Source organism: Coregonus clupeaformis, chromosome 35 (assembly GCF_020615455.1).
Source record: "Coregonus clupeaformis isolate EN_2021a chromosome 35, ASM2061545v1, whole genome shotgun sequence".
Lineage (NCBI taxonomy): Eukaryota > Metazoa > Chordata > Actinopteri > Salmoniformes > Salmonidae > Coregonus > Coregonus clupeaformis.
The window spans coordinates 15,770,292-15,797,416 of record NC_059226.1 but is presented as its reverse complement, the minus strand read 5'-3'; the positions used below and the strand labels follow the sequence as shown (position 1 = coordinate 15,797,416).

At 41.0% G+C, this 27,125-nt stretch overlaps 1 protein-coding gene across 1 annotated transcript; it reads left to right on the top strand.

Moving 5' to 3' along the window:
- Positions 1-1,361: 1,361 nt before the first annotated feature.
- LOC121569471 (eukaryotic translation initiation factor 1) lies at positions 1,362-3,834 on the top strand. Its single transcript, XM_041880450.2, has 4 exons — positions 1,362-1,572; positions 2,491-2,654; positions 2,758-2,859; positions 3,072-3,834. The coding sequence occupies exons 1-4, from the start codon at positions 1,542-1,544 to the stop codon at positions 3,114-3,116; spliced, it is 342 nt and encodes a 113-aa protein (XP_041736384.1). The 5' UTR covers positions 1,362-1,541; the 3' UTR covers positions 3,117-3,834.
- The last annotated feature ends 23,291 nt before the right edge of the window (positions 3,835-27,125 follow it).

Below are 27,125 nucleotides of genomic sequence, written 5' to 3'. Positions count from 1 at the left end.
GGCTCAAGCAAACAAATTATGTCAGCTGCGTTTTCTTTGTACATACAGAAGCAGTCACGGAAATTTGATTTCATCAAAATCGTTCTGTGGATTGCTCCTGTCTATAACCACCCTTCTGTCTGGCCTTGGAGGGGCTCTTTGATCATCATTGAAATAGTCCGGGTAATCCATTTTACTCCATTGCCAAGGTCAACCTGGGGGCCAACATCCATTAATCTGAAGTTAAACCTGCCTCTGGACAGGTTTAATTTAAGCCTTCACTTAAATCTAGATTTACTCTAATCGTCCTTCTGGAAATCAGACTTTTTAAATCTAGACTAGGGCAACTCTGAGACTATTTTAAACCATGTATGAGAAATGCCATTTCAGTTAGTCCAGTTTAAAAGTGAAATTTAGTCTAGGATTAGGCTTAATCTGTGTCCGCGAAACCGCACCATAATCATGCCAAATCATGATTCAAAAATGTATTCTCTGACTGACAGATAGCTAATGAAACACTAGCCTCAGCATGCAAATTTACATTTACAGTAGCAGGCTAGTCTAGTCAAACTGTAACACTGGCTAGCTTTCATTAAATTGGCTAAATATGGTCAACGGAGATACCTCTTCATAGATCAAGATAATTCGGATTGTATGCACTCCAAAACAGATATTTTCCTTATTTCAGTCTTTGGGAGCTCATCACACATGGCCCGTTCTATCCGGGATCATTGGGACGTCCCTACCCCATTGAAGTTGACATTTTAAATGGTTAGGGTTAGGTAAGGGTTATGATTAGGGTAAGGGTAGGGGTTAAGCGTAGGGAAGTCCCAAGAATCCCGGATAGCACTGACCCATCACACACAGACAGACAGCAGCTCGAGTTTTCAAGTGAGGTTTAGATAGAAGCAGGTCATTGGCTGCCTTCATCACGAGGTATGTACGGGAGTTCTGATTGGTTCCAAGTTTAGCTGTTCGGCAAATTTGCCTGCGCAGTGCTGAAATTGACTTTTTATGAGAATGTTTTACTGTCATATACAAAAAAAAAACAGCAACTCCCTCAAGGGGGATCGATCAACTTCACGTTTATCGGCTTCGGCACAGCACCTAAGATGAAAGGAGAAGGCTTTAGTTAGTCAGTAAAAACAAAAGTATCTGAGTTTTCAATATATTTCCTAAAATGGAATAATGGACCACTGACCATTGTTTCGTCTACGACTAACATTGCTTTATTAACTAAGGTCTTCACATTTAATTTAGATATTTGTGCTATAGTTTTTTTTATGTGTTGGTATTTTCCCTTCTGAAAACCAAGATAATTACGTCATCTTTCCAGTAAACTAGGGTGTGGCGTGGCGCACGTCCGTACGTGCGGGGAGGCGCTATAAAGGGTTGTTTTCCACTTTGCAAGCTAAACAATCTCCATTTTGTGAGAGCCTTTCAGCCGACTAAAGCGTCGTCCCCGTGAAAAGGAAGATTCAAAGAACAACTAAAAACACAAATTAAGCCAACCAGTCGATCGCTAACCAGTTATTATCCGAAAGGAAAGGAAATCTTATCGTATGTCCGCTATCCAGAACCTCCAAACTTTCGGTAAGACATTTCAACCATCTCAGCTACCGCGGGGTCGAAAAAGTGGGGGAAGGGTAGTTGCTAACGTTAGCTAGCATTTGCAAACATTTTGACGACGTTCCAACTAAATATAACGTTTTGATTTTAATATGTTCATGAAACATTGTTAGTTATATCGATCATTCCCTTCCTAATGGAAATAAGTTATATTAAGGTTAACGTTAACCAACATCCATCAGACTTCAACTAGGCCGAAGTTAATTTCCTTGTTTAGGCCCCAACATTGATTTGTAGCCGGTATAGCAAACTAGTCCGTATTGTGGACACATTGATCAATGTACAATACCTATTCCGGAGAATAACTAGTTCTTACTGTCATTTGTGTTTCTGGCACGATAACTATCAACAATGGACCAAATATAAATGTAGCTTTTTGCCCCAATTTGTTTGCAATACGACTGTCGGGAAGGCCTTTGGTGTGAAACGGGAACTATTTGAAGGTAAATGGCCAGATCCCATAATATAGGCCCGCTTAATTGTGTGCTTCTCCAACATTCATGACTTCCGAAATTTCGGCATGTTTTGCTGGAATGGTTGGCTATCTGTACTGGTGCATTTTGCTTTCTCCCATGTGTCACTAATCTGAATATTACGGATAAATTAAGGTCTGCGCAGATTTGCCACCCAATCTTGATGGGACATTTTTCTAAAACCCCATTGTCCATGTAAATTGCTGACCAGCATCTGCGCAGGGCCTCGTGGATAAGACGTTACGTCACCAGTTCATCGGCCTGGATCTTTTGTTAGCTAGGTCAAACAAAACACTGCCATTTTAGCTATCACTTTAGGTTGCTTGCGTATATTTTTAGATGAGATGTTTGTTTTGAATTATGTTAAGTAAAGTGACTTTGTTTTTAAATGGTATTGTTCTTCCCACAGACCCATTTGCTGATGCAACTAAGGGTAATGACAGGCTCCCATCTGGGACTGACGACTACATCCACATAAGAATCCAGCAGCGTAACGGCAGGAAGACTCTGACCACGGTCCAGGGCATAGCCATCGACTATGATAAGAAGAAGCTAGTCAAGGCCTTTAAGAAGGTATGTTATGGCAGGGAGTTGAGACACTGACACTAGCTGGTATACTAAGAAAGGTCCATGTTTTGTTCTACAGGCCTTTTGACTAGTTCTGCTTTGTCAACAGAAATTTGCCTGCAATGGGACAGTGATTGAGCACCCAGAGTATGGTGAAGTGATTCAGCTGCAAGGTGACCAGCGCAAGAATATCTGCACTTTTCTGATTGAGGTATGTTTGAGTCTTGTCCCTGCTATAGCACATTGCACCCAGCATATACTCCACACTTGTGAGTACTAAGTGGGCATCTGTCATGGCCCCTACAGAAGGCTCCCATACAAAAGCCCCTGTTTGTAAACAGTCCAGCTGCGATGGTAGTAAATGTTCTGTGACTGGAGTGCAGAGTTCCTTTGTGTAATGTCTCTTCTCCTTCCCACTTCCAGATTGGCCTGGCAAAAGAGGAGCAGCTCAAGGTCCACGGGTTCTAGAAGCTCTCAGCAGCCCCCTCTCCCCTGGTCCTGATACTCTTCTCCCCCCTCCCGGTGCTGCAATCACCGCAGCTGTTTTAAGCTAATGATGAATACTTCTGAATTGACTCTTAACTACCAGTTTAACTCCCCCCTCATACGGGAGCAGTCCAGTACAAACATGGACAAATGGTTCGACATATGCGGGATGAGTGGTTTTGTTTTTTCCTTAAATTTTTTGTTTGCCATGTGACAGGCACAATTCCATGTAACTCTTTTTGTTTTGTACAAATTTCAATAAAATGATCAACCGCCACCTCATGCGGAATCCTGTTGTGTGGGATTTTGGGGGGGGGGGTAAGAGTGGATAAGGGTGGTTCAGTTTGGGGAGAAGCCCTCAACTGCAGTTCCAATGTGTTGTAGGGCTGCCTGCTTCAAGGTTAGAGTGCAGCTGACGTTCTAACCATCTCAGCCCCATCTCCCGTCTACAAGATTGCTTCTTCCTTTAAAAAAAAAAGTTAATTATAATATGCTGAATTTTCTGAAGCTGTTATACTTAAGATTTTATTTTAACTAGAATTTTAAAGTACTCATCTGCCTGGTTGTCAGATGACTGGTGTTATGAAGCAAGTTTGCTTAAAGCCATGGTAGTATTGATGCTGAGCTACCGACCTGAAAATGGAGTGGGGAAATAACTGTTTTTAAATTCCACATTTTATTCAATAAATATTTGAAATTATCTCGTTTCATGGGGTACAATTATTTGAACTTAATAGTGGCGTTTGCGATGGAATACATTACTATGAAGGGACCATACCAATTTTTATACCTATGATAATTTTGTCAATATTGATTAAAAAGCCAACAAACTGCTTATTCTACAGGACCTGGTGTATTGCTGTTGAGGATAGGGCAGTATGAAAAATGTATGCACTCACTTAGTCGCTCTGAATAAGAGCGTTTGCTAAATGACATGTACATTAAAGATGTGGGGAAGAGGGTCTTTACATGCTAGTGCTGATGGCTGCTTTCTTGAACGTTTTACTTCCAATGATTGTGATGACCTTTGAATGCGCTGACTGTCTCTGGATAAGAGCTTCTGCTAAATGTAAAATAAAGCTGGAAGTGAACCGCCACACAGACGTTCAGCCAGCGTCTTGACCTAGATTGGGAGAACAATCTGGCTGTTCATGCAAGATCAGGTCTTGACTCAACTTTACATTTTAGTCATTTAGCAGACGCTCTTATCTGGGGGGGGGGCATTCGTTACATGTTGAATATAGTGCAATTTTGAGTAACAGTTTGAGAACATCACAAGAAGCTCTAAGTCAAACAGGATAGCCACATGGCATCTCACTGATCAAAAGATAAGTGTCCCTATTTCCACCCTCTCTTTTGTGGCAGTGGGAAATACTCTAGTGCTGCATGGAATTACTTTTTCTCTGGCTGTGCAGATACCATCAGTTCATTTGACGCTATCTAACAGGTCTACCATCTACCCAATCTGTCCTTACCTTGTACCATATGTGGAGTTCTTATGATGGAGTACCAACCAAGCCAGTTATTCTATTGGTTATCACTGCATTAAATCAACCATTTGTTTTGTGCATCTGTTTTCTCATAGTACTTTGTCATGTTTTTGTTTACAATGGGAAGACACAAGGGAGACATTTTGGACCAGGTATTTTTCTCTCATGATTTAGGCCTTGAATGTTTTATGTGTAAAGAAAACACAGTTAAGACACATTGAGAAAGAATCCTAGTGGAGCAGTATCAAACACGGCACACAACTTGGTAAATAGTCACTGCAATATTTCTGTCTTCATGTGACACTGTTTGGACCTGGCAGACTGCATGATGCAGCTCAATTACACCAAACCAAGGTACTGTTATACTATGCATTCTCACTAGGGGGCACTATAACAACAGTTGTTTCAATATTTTGTTTTTAAAATATACTTTAATCAATGCAAACACAGGGACATTGTTTTTTCTTGTCTTGAGAGTGTGTGGTGTTTGATGGACACATTGTCTGTATATGGGTGAGTCTGACATGCTGCCAAGCTTTAATGTGAGTCAACTTGGTTATTCATTTTCATATGAGAAAACTGAAGGGCAAAACTCAGTGGTTAACCATAGATTTCTGTAGCCTTCTTTATCAGCCTCAGTACTCAATGTTACAAGTTGTCTTGAATAGCTGTTGCTGTAATTTCCCCTATCCATATCTTTAATATGCTTTGGGTTTTTATTTTCTACACTTACTTAGTCAAATAGCAGACTCCAGGGCCTTTGTATTATGCTGCGTTCGTAACCAAGTGGGAGGTGGGAATTCACCAGTTGGAAAGTCATAAATACCAGTTGGATGCATTCACGCGCTTTGAACTCATTGAGAAACACAGATTGGCTAATGGCCAACAAGCTGTGTAAACCATAAACTAAAAGTACAGCTATCTCACTTGTAAACAAATTATAGTGTTAAAAAAACATGAATACAATTATTTTTATAAATAATGTTTTGTTGTTGCATTTGCCGAAAATGCTGTTATCGAGGTCATTTCCTTAGTAGGTGATGTCAGAGCTCAGCATGTGGGAGAAGTGGTAGCTCAGGATGATGTACGAGTTTCCCACTAGTAATTGTTGGAGGGTTGTTCAAGTTGTTTTTTCCCAGTCGTACAGTATGTGGTAAATTCCCACTTGGTTACGAACGCAGCATTAGAGAAGGAGGAGGGCAATTCCAGGATAACAGAGTGATGCTGAGACTCACTTTTTCACTTTAAAAGGTATAACAAGCAAAAACCATCGATTGCAAAGTTTATCAAACCATACACCTATATGAAGAAATCTACTTTTAACAATTGTACTAAAACACATTTACTTGAGGGACAGTGCAGATGCAAAGTTTGGTAACAGAATGACAGTAAAATCTCCCTCAGTTTTTATTTGACCACATTTTCCAAAAATGGTTAAATATCTCATCAGAATTAAGATTCAAAGATGTCTGCAGAAATAATGGGGTGTCAGCTATGATATGACACTGGAGGCTCTGTTTTAACAAACCTAACGCAAAGGTAAATCTTAGCGCTGACAATCGTGCTATAAGTTCGGGGTGTGTCAGAAATATTTTTGATACTTTCACAACCGGAATTATGGGCGCAGTAGCTGGCGGTGGTTGTGGGTGTGTCGAGGCTTGACACCAATCAGAACGTGCTCCATGGCTAAATATGTGGTTGCTTGAAGTTGTGTATTTACTGTATTTTATGTATTGCGTTGTCATCAACTCCAATTTGGATGTTAGTTTGTTAGCCTGCCCCATGCATTGCTTGAATATGGAAATACTGTACATTGTTAAACATAGACGCTAGACGAGGGGAAAAATTCACTCTAACATGCATTGATGGATCAAAATCTAATCTGATAGCATTCGCACTGATATAGGGGCTAGGCCTACTGTAAATTGCAGTCTGGACATACCAAACATAGTCAATAAGCAAGACTGCATTCACTAGGCTATTGATGAGATCTAAAAATAGTGTATAATTCTAATCAAATTCTAATAAAAAATGAAACAACATGTTTTAAATAGGGAGTATAATACAGACAAGGCAACTTAGACTATGGAGGGTTTTACGCACATCCAAACTTTTCACAGGAGCTGGACAAAGATCCAAAATAAAGAGAAACATCATGGAACCAATTTACAGTTCATATTTGCAGTTCTCCAAAAATAGCAGACGAAATTGTATTGCATTCGAGCCATGTACGTTCTCAACATAAACCCACGGACGGTGAATCTTTCGAATAAGTAAAAAAAAAAAAAATCGTTCTTTTCAAACAACAACAATATTTATGAATAGGATTGGGTCAGAAGCATGATATCATAATTTGCGTCTCTTGTTCCATGAGCATAAGGCAATGTCTGCACACATAGTCCTCAAGGCATCTGCATACATAGGTTCAATTTGCTCCTAGCAGAACTCAGCTAGGTGAATACTCCCTAAAGACCTTTGCTTGAAAAACAAGAAAAAGGTGGCAATATTACTGTTGTTTGTAGCAGCAACATAGCCAGAAACACTTCCTCAAAAAAGTCTGATAAATCAAGAAATCTGTCATTAATTTTGAGATCTTGTGGCAGGACTTGAACCAAGCAATTCATGCTTGAAAACCTACAAATGTCGCTGAGTTAAAGCAGTTCTGCATGCAAGAGTGGGCCAAAATTCCTCCACAGCGATGTGAGAGACTGATCAACAACTACAGGAAGCATTTGGTTGCAGTCATTTCAGCTAAAGGTGGCGCAGCCAGTTATTGAGTGTAAGGGGGCAATTACTTTTTCACACAGGGGAATTGGGTGTTGCATAACCTTGTTACTTAAATAAATAAAATAAGTATCAATTTTTTGTGTTATTTGTAAACTCCGGTTCCCTTGATCTAATATTAGGTTTTGGTTGAAGATCTGATAACATTCAGTATCAAAAATATACAAAAATAGAGGAAATCAGAAAGGGGGCAAATACTTTTTCACAGCACTGTATACCTCAGCCTACTCAACCCAATTACTCACAGACACCCCTGTCCTGTCACCCTATGCCCTAACCTTAATACCCACATGCCAATACCCTAATATTGATACAATCATGTACAGATACACCCATATCCTAGCTCTAAATGCCCTATTTGTTACTCATAGACGCCAGTACATTTGCCAATACACCTCATCCCTGTTACTTGCCAATCTCAGCCCTGTTACCCACTTTAATTAGGCCTGTATTCCCCAAGTCACCAACAGTAACCTACAGTGCATTCGGAAAGTATTCAGACCCCTTCCCTTTTTCCACAATTTGTTACGTTACAGCCTTATTCTAAAATGGATGAAATAAAAAGAAATCCTCATCAATCTAAAAACAATACCCCATAATGACAAAGCGAAAATAGTTTTTTAGATTTTTTTGCAAATGTATAAAAAATAAAAAAACTGAAATACCTTAAGTATAAGCTATGAGACTCTAAATTGAGCTCAGGTGTATCCTGTTTCCATTGATCATCCTTGAGATGTTTCTACAACTTGATTGGAGTCCACCTGTGGTAAATTCAATTAATTGGATATGATCTGGAAAGGCACACACCTGTCTATATAAGGTCCCACAGTTGACAGTGCATGTCAGAGCAAAAACCAAGCTATGAGGTCGAAGGAATTATCCGTAGAGCACCGAGACAGGATTGTGTCGAGGCACAGATCTGGGGAAGGGTAAAAAACATTCTGCAGCATTGAAGGTCCTCAAGAACACGGTGGCCTCCATCATTCTTAAATGGAAGAAGTTTGGAAACACCAAGACTCTTCCTAGAGCTGGCCGCCCGGCCAAACTGAGCAATCGGGGAGAAGGGCCTTGGTCAGGGAGGTGACCAAGAACCCAATGGTCACTCTGACAGAGCTCCTGAGTTCCTCTGTGGAGATGGGAGAACCTTCCAGAAGGACAACCATCTCTGCAGCACTCCACCAATCAGGCCTTTATGGTAGAGGCACATGACAGCCCGCTTGGAGTTTGCCAAAAGGCAGCTTAAGGACTCTCAGACCATGAGAAACAAGATTCTCTGGTCTGATGAAACCAAGTTTGAACGCATTGGCCTGAATGCTAAGCGTCACGTCTGGAGGAAACCTGGCACCATCCCCTACGGTGAAGCATGGTGGTGGCAGCATCATGCTATGGGGATGTTTTTCAGCGGCAGGGACTGGGAGACTAGTCAGGATCGAGGGAAAGATTAACGGAGCAAAGTACAGAGAGATCCTTGATGAAAACCTGCTCCAGAGTGCTCAGGACCTCAGACTGGGGCGAAGATTCACCTTCCAACAGGACAGCGACCCTAAGCACACAGCCAAGACAATGCAGGATGGGCTTCGGGACAAGTCTCTGAATGTCCTTGAGGGGCCCAGCCAGAGCCCGGACTTGAACCCGATCTAACATCTCTGGAGAGACCTGAAAATAGCTGTGCAGCAACGCTCCCCATCCAAGCTGACGGTGCTTGAGAGGATCTGCAGAGAAGAATGGGAGAAACTCCCCAAATACAGGTGTACCAAACTTGTAGCGTCATACCCAAGAAGACTCAAGGCTGTAATCACTTCCAAAGGTGCTTCAACAAAGTACTGAGTAAAGGGTCTGAATACTTATGTAAATTTGATATTTCCGTTTTTTATTATTAATAAATTAGCAAACATTTCTAAAATCCTGTTTTTGCTCTGTCATTATGGGGTATTGTGTGTAGATTGATGAGGGATTTGAAAAAATATATATATTTTAGAATAAAGCTGTAACATAACAAAATGTGGAAAAAGTCAAGGGGTCTGAATACTTTCCGAATGCACTGTATATCTGTGACAGGTTAAAGGACATATTCATAGCCTGTTATACACTAAAAAGTATTAGTAAGTTCATGGTATGTAAGGATCTTGAAATATCTAAGGTTAAAAAGATCATGCATTCAGTACTAGTTCATAGAGATTGATAAAATTCATAATTGTGTTAAAATCCATCAAGTGTACAAAGGGTAAATATTGTAAGAGGAATGTGTAAACGTTATATTGACTACTTTATTTTGTGGTGCCTAATTTAAGGGTAAAAGTGTTAATCTGTGATCTACTAAATGCTCTTAATCTATGAGCCTGAGATCGATTGCTCTGGTCTCCACCCAACTTTCTGGGGAAATCGCGGTCTTTTTTCCTCATTATACTAAAGTTTTCAGTGAGGAAACATAACTGCATCACTCTCGTGATTATTTCTCCCCTTTTTCAGGGGCGTAACATATCCAGCTATTCGCTGTACACCCCAAGCATGTTTTTTGCATATCTTAGTCCTGTGACCTCTGACCTATACGTTAATCATTTTATAGATAAACTCATGGTACAGTGGTATAACACATGTGCCCCAGCCCCATTCACTATTTCCTACCACAAACTTGTTGCCAGAAAGGATTTGAATGGGCAATAGACCCATTATCTGCATGAGCCTTGTGTATCCATACACCCCATTACTCATATAAACCAGGTCAATTAATGTGCACACTCATATAAAAACAGGTATACCACAGTGCCCAAGCCTCAACATTCATACAAACCAGGTCTACACTTGTACTTCAGTCCCAATATTCTTACAGACCAGGTGTACACCTGCACGTCTAATCCGATATAGATTTTTAAAACAAAAACCGTCTACTGCTCCATGTCAGCCCCAATTGTCATAAAAATAGGTGTACTTCTGCATTTCAGCCCCAATATTCATACAAACCAGGACTACACCTGTACTTAATCTCCAATTTACATACCCACAAAGTCTGCACCTGTGCTTGAACCCAATTAGTAAACTAAGCCAGGTCTAAATGGAGCAGTAGACGGTTTTTGTTTTAAAAATCTATATCGGATTAGACGTGCAGGTGTACACCTGGTCTGTAAGAATATTGGGACTGAAGTACAAGTGTAGACCTGGTTTGTATGAATGTTGAGGCTTGGGCACTGTGGTAGACCTGTTTTTATATGAGTATGCACATTAATTGACCTGGTTTATATGAGTAATGGGGTGTATGGATACACAAGGCTCATGCAGATAATGGGTCTGTGGTCCTCTGTAGCTCAGCTGGTAGAGCACGGCGCTTGTAACGCCAAGGTAGTGGGTTCGATCCCCGGGACCACCCATACACAAAAATTTATGCACGCATGACTGTAAGTCGCTTTGGATAAAAGCGTCTGCTAAATGGCATATTATTATTATTATATTATAAATGTGCCGAAGCCTAAATACTCCTAAACTGTTAACCAGGTCTACCCCTGCAACTCAGCTCCAGTACTCCTACAAACCAGATCTACACCTTTGTTTGAGTCCCAATACTAATATAAACCAGATCTGCACCTGCATATCTCAGCCCAAATACCCATACCAACCAGGTTTATTCCTGTGGCTATGTCCCAATACTCTGATCAACCACATTTACCATTGTGCAAGAGAATCTAAACAAACCTATTGACATTAAATGTTTGTTCAGTTATTACACTAATTCAGTTTATTGGTCTATACATGGAAACTAATTCAGTTTATTGGTCTATACATGGCCAATTCCCCCTGAAAATATAAAAATATGACGTTTTATAGTAAAAATCCCTGATTTAAGCATATGTAAAGGCTAATGGATAATGGTAAAATCATCTGTAAGATCATCTTGATCAAATATATCCATAACCCAGCTCAACTTCAATCTACTGAAAAAAGAAATAATCTGTACTGAACTCTACTTTTTCTTTTTTTCTTTACTGTACTCTACTTTACTGTGCTCTACTGTACTGTGCTGTGCTCTACTGCCAATGTGGTTTGTGACTACTATGATTTCCCATTGTGGCCAATTCAATTGCGGTCATTCTGTTACTGATTTTCTGGTCACTCTGTTACAGATTTGGTGACAGAGTGACGTGTTTTAATCACTTAATAATTAATAAACAAAATTGTTATCAGTAAAAACACTAACTTATTGGTAGGTCTACCTTTACTTGTTACTTCTGTGAACTTTCATAATTCTCCCTCCTCATCAGATAGAAATGTGAAAATATATTAAACATATGTGAGTTTTTGGTAACAGAATGACAAGACACTAGGCAATATTTCTTAAACTTACAGAACTCAAATAATTTCTGCAAAATTAAATATTAATATTGATATTGGCATGGGTTTTACTTCAACATTATTCTGTTTTGATGTATTTCTAATACACTTTAAGACTTTTTCTAGTAGATGTTTTTTAAGACCCCTTTTCCATTTTTGAAATCAAAAGCCTTTGCTTATTCCTCATTTTTTGGATGGAAAAAGGTTGATAAATGTATCTATGACTTAATTTCCCCAAAATATAGAGTCTTAGCTTTCATTTGACACCCAATGTTATATGCTTTGTCCACCATGGTCTTTTATAAGGCTAAGCCAACCATAAAGTTGAGGTTAGGTTTATTACTTCACATATTGGTGCTTATGGGTCCTTTTACATGGAAATTACCAGGAGGAGAAGAGAGCAGATCTCAGTCAGAGATAGCTACACTTTGAAATGGCAGTGATAGGTGAATGCTTCCATACAGCCGTTACACAGTACACTCTTAGGAAAAAGGGTTCCAAAAGGGTTCTTCGGCTGTCCGCATAGGAGAACCCTTTGAAGAACCCTTTTTGGTTCCAGGTAGAACCCTTTTGGGTTCCAGGTAGAACCCTTTTGGGTTCCATGTAGAACTTTCTGTGGAAAGGGTTTTACATGGAACCCAAAATGGTTCTACCTGGAACCAGAAAGGGTTCTTCAAAGGGTTCTCCTATGGGGACAGCCAAAGAACCCTTTGAGGTTCTAGGTAGCACCTTTTTTTCTAAGAGTGTAGGTAGTGTAAAGTATAGCACAGAGAATTTTCGACCAACCTTTACTTCGGCGATACTTCCTAAATTCCCGACTTGAAAGACAACACATATCTTCTAAACTTCCATGTCTAGTTGCAGGGGGTTCGTTTGAATTTAGAAAATGCTCCATTAATAAATTAAATATTTGTTTTGCTCCATGAAGTAATCCAGCAATGTGTATGCCGCCATCTTGTCTATTTCAAATCTTCTCATTGATCGAGACAGGTGAGTGTCATCATGATATGCAGCACTTTGGGGTGGACACCCACCTGTCTCAATCAATGAGAGAAGATAAGAAATTCACATATCACCAACTGTCCCTTCCCTTATATTCAATGTGACCCCATGTTCTTGAAAATAACAACATTTTTAGATGTCCGTGCCTCAAAACAAGTCGCCCAGCTCAAGGACCAGCTTGTTTTGCTAGCTCTGGGGTTATTGACTGCTACAAAGTGTTTGTGTGAGCCATTAAGATTGGTTCTAAAAACTGCTGAACCAGGACACATTTTGGTGTGGAGAGAGGTAGTTTGTCACAGGAGGATGACACATACCAGTGATTTGGCTGGTTTCCTAGGGCCACTGCCAGTCATAGGGTGCTTGCTGCTATGTTGAGGGCCCGGGGCCCCAACCCTCTGGTCAGAGAGTGCCACGAGTTGGGTGAGCAGGCTCATCTCTAGCTGTAAGGGAGTGGCAGGAAGTCTGAAGGAGGGGGACTAAACTGTTGTGACAATATTCACACTGACGTAGTTTGGTCAGTATCGCCAATATTCAAGCATTAAAAAACATTCACCAAGTGTCTTGCTATTAGTCTTGTTTTGGCACTGTAGATGTCTAATCTGGTCTCGGTCATTTCCAATTTATAGTAGGGTAGCTCTATAATACCTACACTATCAAATCCAGTATGTGGTCACGGTATGCACATACAGTGTATTTGAAATGGATTCTGAAGTCCTCCTGATACAGATCCTAGTTCTGATAAATGATAAATCGTTCTGCTAAATGACATAAGCGTGAAAGGCTGGCTGGGTTTAGAGCTGGGAAGGTAGTCAACAGTCCCAGTAGCTTTTCATCTGGGTATTATCAGTGTTCGTCACACTGCACAGCCATGGCCGCTGGGTTCAAACCAAAGGTAATTGGCTTGAAAAAGATAAGCCATCTGGTATTTAATTGTCACTGATAAAATGTGTCCTTTTAAGTGGCTTACACCTGTGATCTCTGCTGTGTGATCTAGAGTGTATCTGATTGACTTTGAGCTGTGTATCATAGATCTAATATATACAGTGGGGAGAACAAGTATTTGATACACTGCCGATTTTGCAGGTTTTCCTACTTACAAAGCATGTAGAGGTCTGTAATTTTTTATCATAGGTACACTTCAACTGTGAGAGACGGAATCTAAAACAAAAATCCAGAAAATCACATTGTATGATTTTTAAGTAATTAATTTGCATTTTATTGCTTGACAAGTATTTGATCACCTACCAACCAGTAAGAATTCCAGCTCTCACAGACCTGTTAGTTTTTCTTTAAGAAGCCCTCCTGTTCTCCACTCATGACCTGTATTAACTGCACCTGTTTGAACTCGTTACCTGTATAAAAGACACCTGTCCACACACTCAATCAAACAGACTCCAACCTCTCCACAATGGCCAAGACCAGAGAGCTGTGTAAGGACATCAGGGATAAAATTGTAGACCTGCACAAGGCTGGGATGGGCTACAGGACAATAGGCAAGCAGCTTGGTGAGAAGGCAACAACTGTTGGCGCAATTATTAGAAAATGGAAGAAGTTCAAGATGACGGTCAATCACCCTCGGTCTGGGGCTCTATGCAAGATCTCACCTCGTGGAGCATCAATGATCATGAAGAAGGTGAGGGATCAGCCCAGAACTACACGGCAGGACCTGGTCAATGACCTGAAGAGAGATGGGACCACAGTCTCAAAGAAAACCATTAGTAACACACTACGCCGTCATGGATTAAAATCCTGCAGCGCACGCAAGGTCCCCCTGCTCAAGCCAGCGCATGTCCAGGCCCGTCTGAAGTTTGCCAATTACCATCTGGATGATCCAGAGGAGGAATGGGAGAAGGTCATGTGGTCTGATGAGACAAAAATATAGCTTTTTGGTCTAAACTCCACTCGCCGTGTTTGGAGGAAGAAGAAGGATGAGTACAACCCCAAGAACACCATCCCAACCGTGAAGCATGGAGGTGGAAACATCATTCTTTGGGGATGCTTTTCTGCAAAGGGGACAGGACGACTGCACCGTATTGAGGGGAGGATGGATGGGGCCATGTATCGCGAGATCTTGGCCAACAACCTCCTTCCCTCAGTAAGAGCATTGAAGATGGGTCGTGGCTGGGTCTTCCAGCATGACAACGACCAGAAACACACAGCCAGGGCAACTAAGGAGTGGCTCCGTAAGAAGCATCTCAAGGTCCTGGAGTGGCCTAGCTAGTCTCCAGACCTGAACCCAATAGAAAATCTTTGGAGGGAGCTGAAAGTCCGTATTGCCCAGCGACAGCCCCGAAACCTGAAGGATCTGGAGAAGGTCTGTATGGAGGAGTGGGCCAAAATCCCTGCTGCAGTGTGTGCAAACCTGGTCAAGACCTACAGGAAATGTATGATCTCTGTAATTGCAAACAAAGGTTTCTGTACCAAATATTAAGTTCTGTTTTTCTGATGTATCAAATACTTATGTCATGCAATAAAATGCAAATTAATTACTTAAAAATCATACAATGTGATTTTCTGGATTTTTGTTTCAGATTCCGTCTCTCACAGTTGAAGTGTACTTATGATAACAATTACAGACCTCTACATGCTTTGTAAGTAGGAAAACCTGCAAAATCGGCAGTGTATCAAATACTTGTTCTCCCCACTGTATACTCTGCAAGGAAAGCAGAAATACTGTAGATTCTACTATATTAAGAATGCAAATAGACCTTATATACACTAATACCATCATTATGATGATACTGCTGATGAGGATGCATTGATGACGATGAGGATGATAACAACCCAATGGTGCAGCAGTTTCAGATAAGTTAACTCCCTGGTCAACAGGGGTTGGGGTGAAAAACAAATGCTTCTCACCAGCTCTGCTCAGCTCCCATCCTTCACATATCATGATGATATATAGGGATGGGAAAATATCTTCTATCCGGACATAAGACTTTCAAATCGCTTTGAGCCCCTGTACCAGCTGTCCTCTGACTGGGGCTTGGGTGTTCCCTCCATGGCTGTGGATGACCCTCCAGCTTCCTCTCCCTGTCCTAGTCAATCAACTGCCTGGGCACAGCCTGGACCACCGTGGCCCCCCTCCGCTGGGCCGTGCTCTCTGGATCAGAGCTCTGTCCCTTTGGTGGTTGTGGCCTGCATGCAGCCGGCGTCTCAGCAGCCCTCTTCTCAGGTGAGTTCTGTGGCTCTGGCCGTAATCTGCTTCGAGACACGGCAGAGGCCGGATCATTCCGGCGATTGTGATAGGGAGTTCGATGGTGAGGCATATATCTGTACCTGGGGCAAAGACTTTGTGTTTTCCTTTGGCAAAAGTTCAGGATATCAGCAGGTTGCTTCCCGAGGCTGTGAGTCAGTCACTGGGGGCTGATACTGTCATGGTTTATGTGGGGTCAAATGACATTATGAAGGGCAGCTCAGAACAGCTGAAGATGGATTTTAAAGAACTGATTGGGTCTCTACACCAAAAAACGTCCCATAATATCTGGCCCTCTGCCCTCCCTAAATCGTGGCATTGAACGGTTCAGCAGACTTTTAGCCCTCCATAACTGACTCCGAGACTATTGCAGCTCTGTGGGTGTAACATTTATTAACAATTCTGGAAACAAAGCTTGTATTATAAGGAGGATGAGATCCACCCAAATCATTTGGGTTCCTGGATCCTTTCACAGCATTATAAGGCTGTGTTGAGACAATGACTTATCAAGGACCCAAGTCCAACTCATTTAATCCCAACCATTGTGTCGCTGAGTTGTCATAATGATTCAGCAAATGTACATTATCCTAGGGGTGTTGGAAGACACAATGTAAATAACCTAATTTAGTTCCCTCTTACTGCCCGGAATGCCTCTGCTGATCCTACAGTTATTGTATGCAGTGATCATATGCCTATGAACCAGAGTAATACTGTTAGCACTGAGGTGGTGTGCACTAGTAGGAAGTCCACTGTGTGCAACTCACCCTGCACTAATAAAAATAACCTGAGTATGTCTACCTCTGCTAAGCTTCCCAGTAAAGCAATAAAAATAATCAAGCAACCCAGAAAAGTGTTAGAAATAGCCCACGTTAATATATGTAGCTTAAGAAACAAGGTTCATTAAATCAATAATTTTCTAGTAACTGATGACATTCATATTCTGACTATCTCTGAAACTCACTTAGATAATACCTTTGATGATACAGTGGTAGCAATACAAGGTTATAACATTTACAGAAAATACAGAAATGCCAATGGGGGCGGTGTTGCGGTCTATATTCAGAACCACATTCCTGTAAAGTTTAGAGAGGATCTCATGTTAAATACTGTTGAAGTAATATGGCTACAGGTTCACCTGCCTCACCTAAAGCCCATTCTGGTGGGAAGCTGCTATAGACCACCAAGTGCTAACAGTCAGTATCTGGATAACATGTGTGAAATGCTTGATAATATATGTGATATCAATAGAGAGGTATACTTTCTGGGTGATTTAAATATTAACTAGCTTTCATCAGGCTGCCCACTCAAGAGAAAGCTTCAAACTGTAACTAGTGCCTGCAACCTGGTTCAGGTTATCAATCAACCTACCAGGGTAGTTAAAAACAGTATAAATAAGGAGTATAATAACAGTACAGGAATGAAATCATCAACATGTATTGATCATATCTTTACTAATGCTGCATCGGATGTAGTGATCACAATATAGTAGCCATATCTAGGAAAACAAAGTTCCAAAGGCTGGGCCAAATATTGTGTATAAGAGGTCATACAAGAAGTCCTCTATGTTGTTGATGTGAAGAATATTTGTTGGTCTGTGGTGTGTAATGACGAGCAACCAGATGCTGCACTTGACACTTTTATGAAATTGCTTATCCCAGTTACTAATAAGCATGCACCCATTAAGAAAATGACTGTAAATACGGTTAAATCCCCGTGGATTGATGAGGAATTTTAAAATGTTATGGTTGAGAGGGATGAGGCAAAAGAGATGGCAAATATGTCTGGATTCCTAATGAACTCTCCAAGGTAACAATTAGGCCCCACTCCTTCGCCCTCCCCTCCCTCTATCCCCTCCACTGGCCCTACTCTCTTGGGGATGGGTGACAGCAACACCTGGGTTTTGATGGGTGCAAGGTAGAACCAGAAAAATTGCCTCTGATTCTCCTCTCCACTGTCATAGCCTATGGGCAGAGGTGAGCATTTGGACACAAAATGGCTGCCATGTATCACCCAGCTGGTTGCTACAAACGGATGATGGATGTGAGAAGTTACCCCACAGTGAAAACCAGTGAGTTCAAGGGGAGAGGGTGGGGGAGGAAAGAGAGGTTGAAGGGCATCAAATATACTCCCATGGGGCGCAATTTGAAAAGGACAGGATTTTTCACGGACAGTGAGAGAAACACATCCAGTCAATCTGTAAGTTCACACGCAAGACATGGTTTGTGCTAGTGCCTGGGCTTTTTTTCTGGAGGCTAACGAGGGCCAATGTCAGGACAGTTCCAAGCTGACAGCTTGATGGAGTGCGCCTCCAGAGTTTTTACAGTTTTACAGCTTTTCTGGGTTTGTGACCCATTAATACATTGGCACGGCCATGTATCACTTTGCAGTGGAATGCTGGCGAGCCAGAATGATGGATTTATATATACTTCACTAATTGGTTCTAATGGAATGTAATCACAACAACAGTGGTATGACTCACAACTAATCTCTGACACACAGGGAAAATGACTGTTGTGGTAGAGATTAGGGTACAGCTGAAATCTCTTCAACAGGGATGAATCTGTTGTAATAACAGCACTTAAAAGTTGAAGTCATAAAGGTAAGGGAACTTTAGTGTCACCATTAAAGTTACTAAAGAGGTATTAATTCAAGGCGATGGAGGCCTAGTTGAGATTCTGCCACAGGGTTGAACAGTATGCTAGACAGAAAATGGCATGTTAAAATTAAAAAGTGGCCATTTTGCGATATAATCTTACAAAAAAGCACTTATCGAGCCATGTCTTAGAACAAATTACTACAATTTATGACCAAATTAAATGTCTGAGAAGGAAATTATAGGAAAAATGTATTATGGGCTAAAGTGGATGAGGTAATTGACCAAGTAGATGGATTATGAAGAAAAATCACATCTTGTCTGCAGCAGCTTTTCCAATATAGAGGCAGCAGTGCAGATAATGAGGGATTCAGAAACCAAGCGACTAAAATGTATTCTAAACCAACAAAGTACACACAGTGGCAACAGTGTCTTTGATTGTAGAGTTGACGTTATCGTTCAGTCGCTGTGTCTTTGGCCAACATAATGGTCATCCTTGGCCTCCTTTTTAAAGTGTTGCCGAGATAACAAAGTGAGAGCTTCAATATCGCTCTCTATGTAGAAGAACGACTTGTTTTGTGACAGAACAATTTGTCTGGCAGGTTTTTCTTTCCCGTGGGACAAATACAGTATATCTAAGTGTTTCACCATTAGACCTTAAAAAACAGGCTTGTTCACTGCAGCAGTGTAAATTGGTAGACCTGCTAATGCTAATCTGAGTTGAAAGTTTTTTTTAAATTGAAAGTATTATATTATTTAACTCCTCTCTATCTCTACCTCTCTAGCAGTTATTAGCCTAAATCTGCTCTGTATGGTGTCTCTTGCAATATTCTGTCTATTAGTTAGGATTATGGTCTGCAAGAACTTTGCACTTAGAGGTAAATCGCCACAAACTATACATTATTGAAATACTGTGTTCTATAACTACTTCTACAAGTGAGAAGGATAAACATACTAATTTCCAAGAGACCATAACAGCACAACAGTATAGCAGACCATAAGAAAATGAGAAACAAATGCACAGGATAGAAAAACATCCATCGTCCTACTTTAAATAAAACAACAAGCTCCATTAGAAAGGAACAAATAAAACACTCACAGCCTCATCTGATCATGTCCCTCCTCACTGTTTCCCCACCACACACACACACACACACACACACACACACACACACACACACACACACACACACACACACACACACACACACACACACACATTTACATTTACATCATTTAGCAGACGCTCTTATCCAGAGCGACTTACAAATTGGTGCATTCAACTTATGATAGCAAGTGGGACAACCACTTTTTTTCTTCTTTTTTTTAAATGGGGGGGGGGGGGGGGGGGGGGGTAGAAGGATTGCTTTATACTATTCCAGGTATTCCTTAAAGAGGTAGGGTTTCAAGTGTCTCCGGAAGGTGGTCAGTGACTCCGCTGTCCTGGCGTCGTGGGGGAGCTTGTTCCACCATTGGGGTGCCAGAGCAGCAAATAGCTTTGACACACACACACACACACACACACACACACACACACACACACACACACACACACACACACACACACACACACACACACACGGCCCAAACCCCCTGCAGCCAATGAGCTGTTTTAGCAGGAACAAGATAAAGCCATCCGAGGCAGACCACTTCTCTGACACAGAAATGAGCTGCAGGCACCGGGTCTGGAGAGGGCCCAGGTTCCCTGCTACTTTCTCTCTCTCTCATATAACAGGCTCCACACCAGAATCCCCTGCATCAGCCACCATCCTGATGGAGGGTTTAGGGAGTGGTAGTGGTTTCCATACTAATGTTTTTCTTGGTTAAATTATGGTAATGGTAACAAAGGGGAAGAATTTAGAGATGCAAGGTTAGGAGGATGGAATGCCAGATGGAATGGCAATGGAGTTGTCCCTGCCTTTTGCATCAGTGTAGTGCAGCAGCAACTTTAGCTGACTGCTACAGAGTGTCTATTTGGGGCAAGAAGCTTCCCAGATAACAAAAAAACTTTCCCACAACTTTAGAGAATGTTCTCTTAAGTGTCTCAATAGGTCATTAACTAAAATTAATGAACGTTAAGGAATGTTTCCGTGATGTGCAAGGAATGTTTCCCTTAAAACCCTTCGCCTACAATTTCCGCGCCCCCACGGAAATCTAATTAACATCATAAAAAAATCCCTGTCAAAATCTGTCTGTTTAAGCTAGAGATACAGTATCTGTTTTTTTGCATTGGCTGCATCTCAATCCACTGAGATGCAGCCCATGCAAAAAAACATATCTCCCTTCCGCATCTGCAGAGCTAGAGAGGTGTTTGTCAGACCATGAGACATCCCGAAAATCGATCTTCTCACAAAAATGTCTGTAGCATCACACAATGGTGTTCTCCGTTTTGCTCTAGGACGCCCACAAGCCTCACAAGACTCTTCTGAAGTCGGTACAGCCTCTTCTGCAAACTTCCGTCTGTAGCGTCCGAATGGTTTAGGATACAAACTAATATGACACACCTCTCTGTGGACAGCTGAGACTCTCACGAACACGATGGTGTTCTCTGTTTTGCTCATAAGACTTGTCTGAAGGTTACCAGTTAAAACAATTAATGGAAGTATATATGGACATAGTTTAGTGCCTAAAATAAGGGGATAGATACATGAAAAAAATATGTTTCCTGATCTTTCTTATATCTCTCAGACATAGGACAGACACTTCAGAACAAAGGGTTAGGAGAATATTTCCATTAAACTAAAGTTCTTACATTTAATCCCAATTAATTAGCCTCTCTTTGAATACATTTTTCAATGAGAGACAGCTATTCCCAAGGAACAGCAGCAGCCTCCATCTCATGAAACAGAACCAATGTATAGGAGGAGGAGCGGGGGACATTGTATGGGTGTATAACTGGAAATACCATACATTAAAATACCATACATTAAAGCATCCGTTATTTAGGATCACTTGTATAATATAAAGCAATGATAATAACTTGAATGCTTGTGTTAATCTGAAGAGTTACCATGCCTTGGCCTACACCATATTTAGTGAATGTATTGTCTGTCCATTTGTCTCAATAATAATGTTGTATCTCTTCATCTCTCCCTCTTCCTCTCTTGCTCTCACTCCCACCCTCTCTCTTTCTCTTTCTCTTTCTCTCTCTCTCTCTCTCTCTCTCTCTCTCTCTCTCTCTCTCTCTCTCTCTCTCTCTCTCTCTCTCTCTCTCTCTCTCTCTCTCTCTCTCTCTCTCTCTCTCTCTCTCTCTCTCTCTCTCTCTCTCTCTCTTTCTTTTTCTCTCGCTCTCTCCTTAATTCTCTCTCACTCTCTCCTTAATTCTCTCTCACTCTCTCCTTAATTCTCTCTCACTCTCTCCTTAATTCTCTCTCACTGTTTATCTTTATTGTGCTTTATGGACATAGAATTTCCACCCATGATTCTCAAATGTATTTTTAATGACTGTCGTCAGGTCTAGTATCAATAATTCTTCTTTTTTTTTTGACACCCTCGGCGCGCTTCACGGAAGCGTTTCCAATCTTAAATGGTCCGCACAGGAGACGGTCGTTGGTTGAACAAGGCCTCATCTGATTGGTGGATGGGGGGATTCCGCTATCTGACAGCATGCTAATGTTGAATAATAGATGTGCGTGAGCAAGAGCCAAGCTCCATTTAAATCAATTATTCAAACTGCCTCCATGCTCTCCTCCTCCTTCTCCTCCTTACATCCTCTCCTCCTCCTCCTTCTCACTCTCCTCCCTGCCAGCTCTATTATGCCCGCCACTTTATTTATTTAATTCTCAACACGTTTGTCGCTTGCTTCTGCATGAGCGATAGCAGGGACCCGGCTCTGCGGAAGAATTTGAATATGAGCTTTCTTATCGAACTATGAGGGAGCCTGTCATTATTTTCTCCTTTCTCCCCCAGTTCGCCTCCGTCTCGCTTATCTGGGACTTCCACACACCGAACTGTGTGGACGTGCACTCTCTCTGAGACACGCTCGCACGGACTCTTCTCTATCACACCCACCCTCTCTCTCTTTCTCTCCTCTCTCTCTCTCTCTCAACCTCTCTCTCTCATTCTCTCTTCCTCTCTGTGCCACTGTAGGCCTACCCCTGTCTCGCTCTCATTCTCTCTTCCCTCTCTCCGTTTGCTTGTCCTCCATCCCTCTGTTTTTCTCTCCCTCCCCATTGTAACTCTCTCTTGATCTGTATCCATCTGTTGATCCCTTGTTCACTGTCAGTTATGGCCCCGTATCTCCATGTCCATCCCCATGTTCCCATTATATTTATCTTGCTCCTTTTGTAGCTATATCTCTGTCTTCTTTTGGTCACTGTCGTGCCTGTGACATCCCCTGTGCCTCCCAATATGACTGTGTAGTGTCACCATGTGAGTGATATAAGTGCTGGTAATTTGCCCTATAGGTTCTATAAAGACTTTTCCTACAGCTTTCACTTAGCGCTACACAGAATAATTTGCATTAAGACTCATACCAGCTGCAGTAATGAAAGGGTGACAAATGGGAATTTCACTCTGCTTGAGGCTGATCCGGTGATTTAATGATGGGAGCCATCCCTTCCCTGTGAAATGTATTAGATCATGTTGAAAACTGCTCAAATCCATCAGAAGCCTCCTTTTACAGGTCTTACATTACACTATTGCTAGCAATCATTTTCTATCATGAATCAAGAGGTGCTACACAGTTGGCCTTCAGTCATGCCCTTGATACTACATTTTTTCAATAGCTCAGGCTTGACACTCAGTCAGTGCTTGTTCACAATACTCAAACCCTTGGTTGAAAAATAAATATATTGCTGGAGTCTGAATGACTTCAGAAATCCAAGTTTAACAACTTGGTAATAAGCCTTACATGTCGAAGTGAAAAGGCAATTCTTTGATGGCCCTGCAATAGCAGGCAAAAGTAGACAGATTCATAGATAGATAGATAGATAGATAGTATGAAAAATGTATGCACTCACTAACTGTAAGTCGCTCTGGATAAGAGCGTCTGCTAAATGACTAAAATGTAAATGTAAATAGACAGAGTTTCAGAATGGAGAAGTAAAGGTAGAGTCCTTACCCTTGGAGCTCACATACACAGACACACACACACACAGGACCGAAGGCAATAACAGGGCTTTATGATCCGTGAAAGAGGCCTCATCACCAGGTGAGTTATCACCCCCAGGACTAGGCTGTGTTCTAGAAGAACCCCCTCCCCCCTTCACTCCCTGTCCTTCCCAGTGTCCCCAACCCGCTGAACATCCAGGAAAACAGACCCAGGTTAGGGGTCACCTCCATGTGTGATGCCTGCCAAGGTGCACTGCATTGGGCTCTGGTTGACAAATGATGTCCGTAAGTCTCGTTGGAGCCTGGATGACCGAGTCAATTCTTCCCACTGGTTTAATTTCAGATTGTTAAATGTTATGGAAGACACTGTTCACTTCACGTGTCTTACGTGTCATTGCATACAGCTAGTGTAGCATAAAAGGAGTGGCATACAGTGGCTTGTGAAAGTATTCACCCCCCTTGGCATTTTTCCTATTTTGTTGCCTTACAACCTGGAATTAAAATGGATTTATGGGGGGTTTGTATCATTTGATTTACACAACATGCCTTCCACTTTGAAGATGCAAAATAAAAAAAATTGTGAAACAAACAAGAAATAAGACAAAAAAACAGAAAACTTGAGCGTGCATAACTATTCACCCCACCAAAGTCAATACTTTGTAGAGCCACCTTTTGTAGCAATTACAGCTGCAAGTCTCTTGGGGTATGTCTCTATAAGCTTGGCACATCTAGCCACAGGGATTTTTGCCCATTCTTCAAGGCAAAACTGCTCTAGCTCCTTCAAGTTGGATGGGTTCCGCTGGTGTACAGCAATCTTTAAGTCATACCACAGATTCTCAATTGGATTGAGGTCTGGGCTTTGACTAGGCCATTCCAAGATATTTAAATGTTTCCCCTTAAACCACTCGAGTGTTGCTTTAGCAGTATGCTTATGGTCATTGTCCTGCTGGAAGGTGAACCTCCGTCCCAGTCTCTAATCTCTGGAAGACTGAAACAGGTTTCCCTCAAGAATTTCCCTGTATTTAGCGCCATCCATCATTCCTTCAATTCTGACCAGTTTCCCAGTCCCTGCCGATGAAAAATTTGATGGTGTTCTTGGGGTGATGATAGAATTTTTTGAAACAAGTTATGTTTTTCATTTCACTTCACCAATTTGGACTATTTTGTGTATGTCCATTACATGAAATCCAAATGAAAATCAATTTAAATTACAGGTTGTAATGCAACAAAATAGGAAAAACGCCAAGGGGGATGAATACTTTTGCAATGCACTGTAGCTAGCTTTATTCAATAAATATAATTAACAAGAACAATAATGGTTGCATGGGCAGAGGTGGGCAGTATTTCTGTTACATGTATTTGAAATATGTATTTCAATTACTTTTGAGTATTTTGTCAATTGTATTTCACTGGCCTGAACTACAATCCAATGTATTAATATAACAAGATACTTTTGAGACCTGTAATTTGTATTTTCTTTTGTAAAATACATAATGCTTTTTCATTTTTTTAAATTAAGCGGTTGACAATTTTGTGGCCCCCTTTCACCCTGCATTGGTATCAGAAGTCTGATGGCAGTATGGTGTGATAAGAGTGTCTGGTAAATTACCAAAATGTAAATGTCAATGTAAAAATGAACACTTGCAAAGCACGGGCATTATTGTAATGAGCCCCACCCCCGAAACAAGGCCAATAATAATCCCAGTGTGCTTTGCAATTGTTTATTTTTACATAAACATTTACAATTTGGTCTTTTAGTATACACTCTTATCCAGAGCAACTTACAGTCAGTTCAACTAAGGTAGAAAACAACCACATATCACAATCATAACAAGTAAAACGTTTTTTGTTACCATTACTGAGAATGTTGTTGTAGTGAAGGAGTACACTTGCAAAAAAAATTACTATATTTTGATTAAATACAGTACTTTGCTAAAGTATTTTGTATTTTATTATGATACATTGGTCTCTAGAGTATTTTGTAATTGAAACAAGATAGGTATTTTTTTTTGCCTGTTCTTGCTCATAGAAAAAGGTTATATATTTTAGCCCATGTGCTGTGAACCCTCTATAATAGAGTACATATATAAGAGTAGGCCTACATATAAACGTACATGAGTAATGGTACTGGCTGTTCTAATGCAACATGTGTGTCTAAGTATTGTATAGTAAGAGCTGAAACAGATGTAGGATCTTAATTTGAGCCAGTTTGCTACAGCAGGAAAATATTCCTGCAGCAACAGGAAATGTGAATTATTATGTGGATTATAATTAATTTTAAAAAATTGTATGGGTTGATACATTTTTCATCCAGTCTGACATTTGAATGTGGAAATTACAAACTTTAGAAGCCTTTTTAAACCTTGAATACACTAAAGGTTTGCATTTCCTGCTGTGCACGGAAATTCTCAGCAACAAAAGTGTGATCAAATTAAGATCCTACATCTGTACGTCAATGTACTGTATAATTATTGTTTAACTAGACTACTGTATAGGAGACCATGCTACTCAGAATTCCACTTATAGTGGAATTAATGCAGAGTGTCAATAATGTATTCAATAATGGTGCTGATGCAAGATGAATTAAGTTGCATAACTGTTACATTCTAAACTTGTCCTGCATAACAGTATATTTGCTATGTAACAGTGCATTTTCATATACAGTGGAGAAAAAAAGTATTTAGTCAGCCACCAATTGTGCAAGTTCTCCCACTTAAAAACATGAGAGAGGCCTGTAATTTTCATCATAGGTACACGTCAACTATGACAGACAAATTGAGAGAGAAAAATCCAGAAAATCACATTGTAGGATTTTTAATGAATTTATTTGCAAATTATGGTGGAAAATAAGTATTTGGTCACCTACAAACAAGCAAGATTTCTGGCTCTCACAGACCTGTAACTTCTTCTTTAAGAGGCTCCTCTGTCCTCCACTCGTTACCGTATTAATGGCACCTGTTTGAGCTTGTTATCAGTATAAAAGACACCTGTCCACAACCTCAAACAGTCACACTCCAAACTCCACTATGGCCAAGACCAAAGAGCTGTCAAAGGGCACCAGAAACAAAATTGTAGACCTGCACCAGGCTGGGGAAGACTGAATCTGCAATAGGTAAGCAGCTTGGTTTGAAGAAATCAACTGTGGGAGCAATTATTAGGAAATGGAAGACATACAAGACCACTGATAATCTCCCTCGATCTGGGGGCTCCACGCAAGATCTCACCCCGTGGTCAAAATGATCACAAGAACAGTGAGCAAATATCCCAGAACCACACGGGGGGATCGTAGTGAATGACCTGCAGAGAGCTGGGACCAAAGTAACAAAGCCTACAATCAGTAACACACTACGCCGCTAGGGACTCAAATCCTGCAGTGCAAGACATTTCCCCCTGCTTAAGCCAGTACATGTCCAGGCCCGTCTGAAGTTTGCTAGAGTGCATTTGGATGATCCAGAAGATCATTGGGAGAATGTCATATGGTCAGATGAAACCAAAATATAACTTTTTGGTAAAAACTCAACTCATCGTGTTTGGAGGACAAAGAATGCTGA